Source organism: Cygnus atratus, chromosome 1, assembly GCF_013377495.2.
Source record: "Cygnus atratus isolate AKBS03 ecotype Queensland, Australia chromosome 1, CAtr_DNAZoo_HiC_assembly, whole genome shotgun sequence".
Lineage (NCBI taxonomy): Eukaryota > Metazoa > Chordata > Aves > Anseriformes > Anatidae > Cygnus > Cygnus atratus.
In genome coordinates this window covers 64793382-64805435 of record NC_066362.1, presented here as the reverse complement: position 1 = coordinate 64805435, position 12054 = coordinate 64793382, and the positions used below count along the sequence as shown (strand labels likewise).

General features: G+C 38.4%; 1 protein-coding gene across 6 annotated transcripts in view; it reads right to left on the bottom strand.

Moving 5' to 3' along the window:
* The window catches only part of WNK1 (WNK lysine deficient protein kinase 1), a 106315-nt gene that overhangs the window by 46359 nt on the left and 47902 nt on the right, over nt 1-12054 (bottom strand). For all 6 annotated transcript variants that reach the window (XM_035550716.2, XM_035550711.2, XM_035550712.2 and 3 more), the window contains exon 5: nt 900-988. In XM_035550716.2, coding sequence (XP_035406609.1) covers nt 900-988 — 89 coding nt within the window. The remainder of the gene's footprint in view (nt 1-899; nt 989-12054) is intronic.

The following is a 12054-nucleotide window of genomic DNA, read 5'->3' as shown; positions in this document are numbered from 1 at the left end:
CACAAATACCTTTGTCCAGAAGGTACCAAAGGTCAATTATGTTCTTATATACATAGCGTAACAGCAGTAGTCAAAAAGCTAATTGTTTAAGCTAAATGGCAAGGAAGAAGTGACATGCAGCCACAAAATTAACTCAGAATGGAAAAAAGACGTAATTATTTTAAACAGCTTTTAAGCTGTTGTTTTATGAATAGAAATTAAAAATACACAGCAAAACCATCAGATGTAAAACTTCAAGAACAAATAGAATGAAATTAATCTATATCCATAAACTGACAAAACAGGCTCCAAACAGGATAGTGGGAAGCTATAGATGGACAGAACGCTGAAGCATTCTTAAACTCAACACCCAGTAAGCAACAACTATGTAAATGTGGAAAGTGAAACAAAACCCACAAATAAGCCATTAGAGCAGCTACAGGTTTTCTGTAATGGTATAAGCTAATCACTTCAAGTAGATGTCATCTTGCAGAAAATTTGAATGAAAATGAGCAGGAAGAACTTATAAAATAAAGAGCCCTCAAAATAATCAGCCATAAATGTCTACAGAATCAAAGGGACAACAAAAAACAGGACTATGGAATGAGGAACCAACCAAATAAAATCATTATTACCTGGTAAAGTGGAAAGACTGTCATACACTATTTTACTGATGAGGTCAAAGCTTTAAAGGATCAGTAGAATTTGAGTAAAATGACTTGGATGGTTACTATAGCTTTTGCACTTTTCCTGGCATTAAGGCTGTAAAGCAAGTGTTAAATAAGAAGCTGCGAGAGAATAGATCCTGCAGAAGTAATAATAGCTTCCTAACTTCCATCAGACCCCAACAACTAACTGTATCTGGTATTATCACAGTTACAGAGTCAACAGTAATACCTCTATCTAGAAAGAAAACTTACCTTTCGCCTTTGTTTTGCCGAATGCATCCCTCAATAATCTCCTTCACTTCAGGGATTGCTACTTTATCAAAGCTGGCTGGCTTGACACCCTGGAACATACAAGTAACAACAAAAGAGCTGAAAGGCCCACTTGATTTAACTCTCAATTGTGCAAAAGTTCACATACAAACCAACTATTTTTATTCAATAGGTAACTGGCCCAAATTGCCCACTAGTGGAAATTACCAAGAAATCTGCCCCCAATCTTACTGTTCATCTATTTGCTAGTGAGTTTTTCAAACATGGATTTTTTTCCCCATTTCTTAATTAGACCTCCATTACAGTAGGTATTGGCAGTTAGGTGCCAAGTTATGTTAAGCATACCATTTAGTTTCTACAGAAGGCATGATGGTTAGGGAAGAATAAACATACTAGACTGGGAATGGAAATGTTTCCTACATAACGCTAATGCACAAACCCACATGATTAACTTAACAGTCTTCAAAGGATTCTGCTGCTTCCCAGAATGTTTCCAACATGCCATTATATGAACTAATTTTGGCAGAGTGATTTTAGGGGAAAAACATTAGCCCAGAATGATCTGACTGAATCATTAAATAACTTGGTCAGTGTTTAAAAAATAAAAAAAGACTTTCTTGTACCTTAGCTCTTCCTAGATCTACTAATCTCCAACCGTACTCTTGTATGATTACTGCTGAGTTCAGGAAAGTTAACAATATGCACCTTTCCAATTGCACTTCAACAACACATGACAATTCTTTCTCCAATACATGTTAAAGCCATTGGGGGGGGGGGGGGGGGGGGACAGAGGGAAACAAAATTTAACTTCAGTCAACTACTCATTTCAGTCAAGTAAATAAACCGTAAGATATGCTCAGTTGGGTATTCTGCAAGCACTGCAGGCACAGAAAGCCAAACTCCATCATTTAATCATGTCCAAAAGCTCTATTTCAGGAGGTCAGTTGTCCAACACAGCAAAATTTGGCACTCAATTTTACCTGATTCAGCCTTTAGCTTCAAATACTGTATTTTAGGACACAAGAGAGGATGGAGCCATCTTGTTTAAATGCTGTTATCTGAAGTGCCCAAACTTTCAAACCAAACAATCCTGAAATCAGTATAACTTGGCACACAATACTACATGTTACGAGCCTTCAGTTACTACCTACCACCTACATGGGACACATCTGACCCTGTGTCACTGGCGAATTGCAACTCAACAAGCGAAAAACCACAGAGTGTAAAGTACAGATACACATGAAGCAGTAATACAAGCAGCATGATCTGTGTCCTAACAAGGAAGTATTTATCTCAGCATACCACTAGATACCCCTCTCACCATTCTTCTATTGTCAGTAGCGAGGAAGCCTTGAAATGGAAAGGGTCAAGTCTCTGAATCACAGCCTTTGCAACTGCAGACCATCATTTAAGGGAACGTGGACTTAATATGACAGTAATTTTAATCTACATTCAGATACTGTTTTTCTTAGTAATTTTCATCTACGTTCAGATACCATTTTTCTTGGCCAAGCATTGCGTTACACTGAATTCAATATGCTCACTACCTAAGATACTCTCTACCACACTCTTCCAGGAGAGGGCATAGTGAACTTTAACAGATGCAAATGCAAGACTGGAGGTGCACAAGCACCCAGTCCTTCACTGAACAGTAGCATTTGCCATGATGTTGTACAAAGGTGTTGTGATCACATCTGGAATTTAAAAGAAAGGACAAGAACTACAGAAAGACGCAGATCTTTCACTTAAAAACTTCCTGTTAGAACAGCATTCTGGATTTTCTATTTCTTTGCTCTAAGATTTGCTCCTACGAAATTTTAGCAATTGAGATTCATAGAACTGAAGAGTATATTGTGACAAGAGTAAGCCCTGAAATACAGCCTGTCAGTGAACATTAAATTAATTCTTAAAAGTTTCAGTGAACATCAAACTTTTGAAGATCAGTGCCTCAGCTGGTAAGACACCACAGCAAAGATTGCCCGAGCAAATTTTAATACTGTAACCAGGTCACATCATAAGTCTCCAGCTACATGTCACAGAGCAATGCACTCTAAGAGATTCATAAAACTTGGTTTTGCATTTACTACTTGCATCAAGTACCCATTGCATTTGTCTCTGCTCATACAGCAATGATGAGTCAGAGACATCCACCTTTAACCATGGCCAAGTTTAAAATGGTCCCAGCTGCTCACGTTCATATGTGTACAAGATAGATCAAAATGCTCACCAACATGCACATATAGGCAGGCATAGTCTGTGCAATAGTTATTTGTGTGCTTGTTGAATAGATTTATATCTAAATTTGCCAGAGAAGTCACCTAAAATTTACCACATTCAATACTTCTAAATAGCCCAAGTTCCAGCCATACCAGCAGCCCACATGTATGTTCATTTATACTGTGGCAGTAAAAGGAAGGTGTCAGATCTGTGACATGATCTCATGTCAGAAAAACTGAAAACTAAGATGAATACAAGACAACTGGTACAACAACATTATTAACTTAAAGAAACCAGAATGTGAGCCTTCTTGTTGCCCATTTGACTACAAGCTCTGCTCTTGCACAATGCCAGGGGGAAAAAAATAAAATCTGTGATTCAGTCTGATACTATGTGTATCTCTATTCTGAAAGAAGTTAAATACTTGTGCAAAGTGTTTGGGACCTTCCATAAAGGCCATTTTGGATTATTCCTTTTTGTGAGTTCCAAAACAGTAGTTCAGTTAAGAAAACCCCTCCAAGACTCTTCCACCACACCTTCCACATTCCTGTTACTCAGAAAATCTGGGAGACCTTCAGACTAGGGCCTAAAACCAATACAGGACTAGGTATTCAAGCACCTTTCTTAGCTTCTTCCACAAAATTGCTGAACTCTAGTGCTGGCCAAGCATCCCTTATGTTAAAGTTTAGGCTGTTTAAGTAGCATCAGCCTTAAGAAAAAATTCCCCTCCAAGTGTTGCAAATGTCAAACTACTTCACAACACAAGACAGAAGATAGTATTAATGATAATCAATACATCAACCCAGAGATGCTTTTACAGCTTCATCACACCATCACAGAGAAAACAAAGGGGAGCCCTGCAATTCAAATAACCTTGATGTGTCCTTAAAAGCTCAGGAGCTGGGCAGCCAAGCATACTTTCATTAGATTCCAAACACAAAGGCGCTGAAGTACGTACTAAGCAACTCAGTGTTCCTGGTTTCAACACTTCACACTTACTGCAAGACTGTCACGTTCTTACACACTTCTCCTCATTCTCTCCCCAGTCTCCAAACTGCTTAGAAAAAACACACAATCCAATTTTTTTTTTTTAATCTATTTATCCCATTAATCAGAGCTAAATACCCAAATCCTACTAGCTTTTTTTTTGTCTTAATAATTTGCTAAGGAAATGAAAGGAAGAGCTCTTGCAAAGGAAAATAAAAGTGCAGGTAGGTATAACAGGCACACATGAAATCATAAACATTTTCCCAAGCTATTATCTACAACAGCATAAACTGGCACTGGTACTGAAGGCAGCAGTCTCCTGTTCTCCATTGCCCTTTTCCACACCCATGTCATTTCCCCCCCTCTTGCTGGCACAAACCTTTATACAGCTGCATAACAAACCAGATCACTGCATTTATCAGACTTGAAACAAACTCAGCCAGGTTCACTACATTGTGGCACAAACTCTGAGGCTTACAAAAGGAGCACTAGGGCTATAGCTAACAAGGGCAGAATCGCTTCCCTTGAAAGCAGTGCAAACTTTGAGTAAACTCACTAATTTTTACATTTTGAAAAGCCATCCAAAACTTTAAAATATGGGCACATATGTAAAGTAGCACAAGGTGCAACCGATGCAAAGCTGGGTATTTACTAACACTTATCTTAGTCTTCATTTTAAGCACAGGAAATTTCACGTTTCACTTAACTTAGATATGATAAATTTTGTGATTTTATCAGATTTAATCAGGTAAAAAAATTGAATTCCGAAATTGTAACATCCACATTTGTATAGTTATATGATCCACTAAAAGCAAGATCTGTTACTATTAAAAATTCCGTATTTTCAAAATATTTTAAACACAATAACTCCTCTTCACAATTTTTGCCTAGAAACATGGTATTTTGCACCAGTGCTCACCAAATAACTGAATCAGTGGTTTAACATCTCATTGTAATTCAAAAGATACTGAAAATATCATAAGAGAAGATACAATCAGTGCTGTATAACTTATTATACAAAAAAAAAAGAAAAAGCATCATGTGACCTCAGCAATCCTAATTTAAAAAAAAAGATGAAAAATAGCAACACAGCTTGGAAATAGCAGGAGCAACAAGTGTTCTAGCTTTGCTGTTCAGGATTTTAATGTACATTAGGAAGTTGCAGAAAAAGTATCATCGAGTTTAAAAGCTGAGGAATCATTCCATGCAAAGCAGTTCAGATTTGTTGAGAATTCTGATTCACCACCCCCCAAATCCTTTACTGCAGCTACACACAATTATTCTGGAGTTGACACTCTCACCTACCTCTTTAGTGCAATCCTTGTGAGAACAGCAACAACAGTGGGAATTAACAATTACAAATACGGGACAGATCTCTCTTTTTGTAAAATCCATCAGGAAAAGAGATGCACACACCAAAGAGTTAGCTGGGTGTTAATTTCCGATGGGAATCCGTTCGGCTGTGGACTTAACGCACAGCGGAGGGAAAGCAGACATCAAAGTTAGAAGGAAGCATTGTTTTCTGTTTGATACCCTTTGTACTTTCCCAAGTCCAGTACATGAGGCTGCAGAGATTCAAGCTCAATATCTGCTTTTGCCACTCAAATTCTGAATAGAAAGAATGAGTATAAGCAAGAGGTAAGCTTGTCCTTTCCTGCCTGCCCAGCTAGCTGCAAGGAGGAGGAAGAGGAGGCAGCACAGGGAGCCTTTACTTCCTGCATGTCCCCGCCTCCCCGGCTGGCTGCTCTCCTATTCTCCACCCAAGCTTTCTGCCATAGTTTACAGCTGCAGGAGGAACATCACCCAGCTCCACGCTGGCTTTGGCAGACGTACACTTCTGAACTGAAGGGAACGGATCAGTCAGTATGTTGCTCTGACCCAAGGTTGCTGGCACTAATTTTTTGCTAGAAGGGAAGGCAACTGCTGTTTCTCCTCTTCTTTCCACAGAGCTACATAAGTATACTTACAGCTGATAACTTCAATTTAATCCCAGAAGAACAAAAACTTGCACTAGGATAACACAGTATAGCCCGTCTCCCTCTTCCCTAACAATTACGTTTGCTACCATTGCTACCATCATCTGCTTTTCTTTTACTAGGTGCTTAACGTAAGGGAATAGGTATTTAAGGAGATTCTCAAACTGCTGGACAAATTTAGAAGGCTGTGTTGTTGCTTCTTTTATATCACGTGCAAGAATATAATCTGGAGTTATATTTCCCAACGCCTCTTGCTCTGTTCCAAACCCAACATGAAGTCTGTTGTTTTTTTCTTCCCCTGGTATCTAGTTTCAAACAGCTATTGCAGAGCTTGCTTTCTAATAAAATCAGTTGTTCACAGCTTCCAGGCTTTTTTTGGAAGGACAATAGCAGCAATGGTAAGAAAGCTCACATACACAGCTTTAAAGTGCGAAGTGAACAAACACATTTTGATAGCTAGTGAGGATAATTTAAAATTGAACGTAATAACAGTTCATCAAGAGCACTTCTCAACCCACAAAACAGCAGACTTAGTTCCCCAAGTATACCAAAGTTATACCAATATTGTTATACCACACAACACCAATGTTGCAAAGCAACACCTTTTCATCCTTCACTGGGCATTTTAGAAATCCCCTCCACCAACTGCAGTGAAATGTTAGAGATATCAAGGGAAAAGAGGTCCTAAAAGATACTATGTTGAGTGGCCTTCCAACTGCTTAGCTAGACTCTTACACCCTCACATCAACTATTAATTATCCCCTCAGTTTTAACAGTCCTTACTGCTATCTTCAATAAAGCACATCAGAATTTCACTTGCCAGTGTTTATAATTTGTTTGTCATTGTTACAGTGGCACTCAAACCCAATGACAGCGGGTTTTGTACAGTCAAAGCCAACCTACTTCCCAGGATCAGCACCTAACATTCAACACATTAAGGCTGCACTTTTCTGGGGTGCACCACATGAGATGTGAAGAATATTTGAAGTGTTTCAGCTTTTAATATGCACACAGTGTACCTGTCCCAGTCTAACCACAATGTTTGCTTGGCTCTTTGCAAAAGTACTTTAACTGCAGAGTTTGAGAGGAATTCTACCGTAACTGATTAATCTTCTCAAACAAAATGTTCAAACTCTGCAGTCCAGAGGCTAATAGAATCAGCAGCAAAGTCAAATCTCAAAAACAAAGTAATTAAAAGTCTCTATATTTTCTTTTTAGCTAAGTTGTTACCATGCTAGTTTGAGCCAGATCCAGGCTGCCACAACCCATTAATTCAAGGAAACTTGACAGAGCATATGATTCCAATGGAAAACAAGCCAAGGATCCTACCTCCTTCCCATAGTCTCACAGAAGCCCTCAGGCAACGGTATATATGGCATTTAAATTGCTTTACCCTATGATCTTCTAAAGGTCACCACTGGCTATTAGTTACTCACCCAGCCCTCAAAACCTACAAGTTTAACTATTTCACCCCCTTTTCCACATCTAATCCCTCATCCCAATACTGTTCTATCATCTAGAAACAATCTTTCAGACTTCTTTCCTTATCTCACACAGAGTACATCTATATCATAATTCTCATCCCAGTTCAACTGAATACCTGCCTATCTATTATGAAAAGACCTCACTCAGCATTTAGTCAGTTCAGAAGAGATACAGGTTGCCTACAGAAGCTGCATTTTATTGTTCTTGTTAAAAAGAACAAGATACAGTAGAGTTCAGAAAAAATTAAAATGATGCAGCACATTTAGCAGAAGTGAAAACTGAGCTTCTCTGATTTCAGTATTTCCATAGTAATTAATTCTGGACAATTGATAATTCTGTCAGGAATGAAATCAGTAAATCCTGCAGAATAAGCTCTGCACAAGATCAGTATCCTAACAGAGTAAACAGTAGTACTGCAGTACAAGCAATAGAAGCAGATGAAGGCTTTCAATGAGCTAGTCAGCTCACAAGCCTCTACTTAGACCATTGTCTTGGACAGTTTTGCCCTGTTCTGAAGAAAAGCAATGACTGCACATTTTGAACCTGATACCTTTTGAACTTGCCTAATCTACCACCAGCCAGACCAGAATTCCCCTCAACTATTTAAGAAAGCTCTACACCACTGAAATAGCTCAACCAGTGTCTTCAGTCTGCAGAAGCTGGAGATGCAACATTCACCCCCCTCTCCCCTCATCATACTGGCATGCAAGTAATCTAAGTCCCATGATTCTTAAATTTCTCCAAATCAGCAGTCTTCAAACTTGCAACAGATAACCGTGTATGTCCAGATTTCACACTCAGTTATGAAGACAGTGGAGGCAATGCGGTATTTATACAGGCCTGCTTGCCACAACCTGACTGATCAGTTTGGAAACTATTTTCTCTTCAGTGTACCATGTACTCTCAAACAATTTGAGATGTTAATAAAAACAAAAGGCTAGTCATATACTTAATAGTAAAAACATCCCATGCATACATGATTGAAGTTGTTATATGCCAAGATACATTTGCAATATAATCATTCTACCCATTCTAACTGTTTATTCTTTGAGTTGTGAAGTTGCTTAAGAGAAGTATCTAGTTATTTGTATGAGAATCTTTGGTAAAAAGAATAAATACATGTTCCTTGTCTGACTAGCTATCACATCTTGCTGTCACCTCCACATCCATATTCTACAACTGATCTCCAAGCCCACAAGCTGCAGGACAATTACACTGCCTGCTCATCCAACTGCTTTGCCAGCACCTCAATACTGTATGTTTTACTCAAAGCCAGAGAATTTAGTGTTAAAAGCCTTACAACTCCACGTACTTAAAATCCATCCCATCAGCAAATCTAATTTAAGAAGCTGAACTAGCACTAGTCTTAACTCTTTAGAGAAATCATTGGTTGTTTTCTTTCCCAGCACTCCCAAGTAAAAGGCTGTAACAATGTAAAAAACACTGTATTTGTGGTAATATTGAATTGTCATTTATACTATGCTAGATATACATCATACCTTACAATTACCACATTGACTAGTTACCTAGCCCAGCACACAAGGGTTTTTAGGTTTTTTAGACATGCAAGTTCTCACAACAGAACCTCCAGGTAAGTAAGAACATCAACCTGTTTCAAAAGTCTTAAGAATCTGAATCCCTTATGACTGACTAGTTGAATGGACAGTTTTAGGTAAGAAGTAGATGAACTAATCACAGCACCTCTCGTAACTGCAGCAACCCTCTCCAATGAATAGAAGAAATCACAATCTCTAGAATAGGGAATTTAGTAATCAAAAGGCAGAACACAATTTCTTCATGTATAGCTGTCAAACCATTATGATATAGCTGCATGTAATGGTGGAAAGGGCCTTGTTTAGAAACACACATGATAAGGATAGAAGTTCTTCCAAAACGACAGTGACTGCACAAGCAGACTGGGAACTAACTTGGCAGTTTTTATTCTTCCACAGGAGTATAAAGGTAAGATCAGCTTAATTTATCACACAGTTGTTAAACTTGACACTTAGAAGCAGGAGTACTGCCTTTGTTATCTGAACAAGAACATGCAGTGGTGCACATCGTGAGCTAGCTAAATGAGCCGTCGTTTTGCTGGGATTTTAGCTTGGAAACAGCTTTCAAAAAAAATGGGGGCATGCCTAGACACACATCTCAGTGCTATAAATATAGAAATGCCACAGTGACACAATATCAAAAACAAAAATGTCTTTCTTCTATTTTCAGTATGGAAAATATATTTTTGAAAAATCATATTATATTAGTTGCATTCTCTGCTTTAATTAGCTATCATTCTGACAGAAAAACATCATGTAGCACTCATTTTAGAATTTAAGTACAGCAATAATAATTCTAAAGCCACAGATAAGGTCCAGTGGACTTGGAATTGAATTAAAAAGAACAATCCGACATTGAATCTTTTCCATGGGGCATAAAAACATATTCACTGCCAGAACTACCGCTTAGAAGATAACTACTAAAAGGCCTAGGATAATGTTGCAAACTCCAAAAATAGTGCACAATTCAGACAATGCACCAAAAGTCACTATCTCACTATCCCTTTTATTTTCTGACTTATTAGAATAGGAGCGAGGGACTTCTATTTGCGTACCAAAAGATTCAGTTTCAGAGGAGGGTCCTAAGAAGTATCCCTGCTACTCGGAGAATTATGATGGTAATAGGTGGTAAGGTAGAATCATCTGAAAGGTATTTACCTTCAAAAGTCACAAGCTCAGTGTTAGGAAGCCGCAAAACACCTTCACTATAGAGAAAAGCAAGAGTCTTTTTTCCCTTTAGCATAAAAACATTACGCACAATAAGCAATGGAGTTTCTCATACACACTTTCAAGCTTGGTGTTTCTCTCATCGAAAACAGTGTAGGCAGGAAGACTAGGGAAGAGATCATCCCCTTGTACACAGAACTGGTGAGGCTCCACCTTGAATAGTATGTTCAGTCTTGGCCCCTCACTACAAGAAGGATAGTGAGTTGCTCGAGCACGTACAGAGAAGAGCACTGAAGCTGGTGAAGGGAGCAGAGAAATGGCTGAGCCCCCCAGAATTGGGGCTGTTCAGTCTGGAGAAGAGGAGACTGAGGGGAGACCTCATTGCTCTCTACAACTACCTGAAAGGAGGCTGTAACAAGGAGGGTGTCTGTCTCTCTTCACAGGTGAGAAGTGATAGGATGCAAGGAAATGGTCTCAAGTTGCACCAGGGAAGATTTAAAGTGGACATAGGAAGAATTTCTTCACAGAGAGGGTGGTCAGGCATTGGAATAGGCTGCCCAGAGAAGTGGAGGCATCACCATCACTGGAGGTATTCAAGATGTGAATGTGGCACTTAGGGGTGTGTTTTAGTGATGGGACAGCAGGTCAGGTTGATAGCTGGACTTGATGATCTTTAAGGTCTTTTCCAACCTAGACGATTCTATGATTCTCTACTTTTGAGAATAAACTACCTGCAAATTTTCATTCAATTTTGGTAGCTTTCACTGTTCTAATATGGGAACAAAACAAAGCATTCAAATAGGCATATATGCTCACATGTTATTGCCTGTTTTGGGAACAGCTCGGAGTAATTTGTAGAGACCTATATAGGGTTTCCATACAATTTTAGTGGAGTTCTGGCCTATGAATCACATAATATCTCAAAATAACTTTTTTTTTTTTAAACTCATTGCCCCTGTGAGCTTCTGCAAGACTAAAACTTTCCTGAAGTCAACCCATTTCTACCCAAGTGCAACTACAGCAGCACAGTTGTTAGGACAAGAAATAGCAGCCCATTCGTTGTTAATGTCAGTACTTTTGACTAGTGCTGACAAAAAAATATCAAGCTATCAGTCTCCCCATGGAAATCCTTAGTGTGCGACTTCGGTGATTCATTAATGGTTCTCCTAACACTGCAAAACCAGGCATTTTCAAACACTGACTACTTCTCTGTTCTTAAGAAAAGAGTCACCTTCCCATCTTTTGTTAAATTAAATTAACCACAGTTAATGTAAGAGCTATATAAATGTCTGTACAGGATAATATTAGATATTAGCATCACAATTTAACAAGGCCAGATCCTTTAGAGATATTGAAGTGTGTTGGTTTTGTGGTGGTTGTTTTTTTTTTTTTTTATATATATACATTGTTTACTCAATATACCATGGGCTAATGTAGGCTTATAAAAACACATTTAAGAAGTCTGCAATATAACCAAATTTTTGAATTTCACATCGAAAAAATGTATTAGATCTTGATTTTCTGCACCTCAGCTCATATCCTCCCCCCATTTTAGTTCCTGATCATTTTAAAATCATACATAATTTAAAATTAAGACAGATCCCAAGCTCAACAGTGATCAAAGTAAGAAAAATTCCCTTTCACTTCAACTAAATTCTTTTTTAAATACAATATTGACATAACAGTTTTAGCTGTAATCTAGAAGCTTTTGATGCTGAATAGTACAAATGCCTCTTAAGACAAACTCATAAA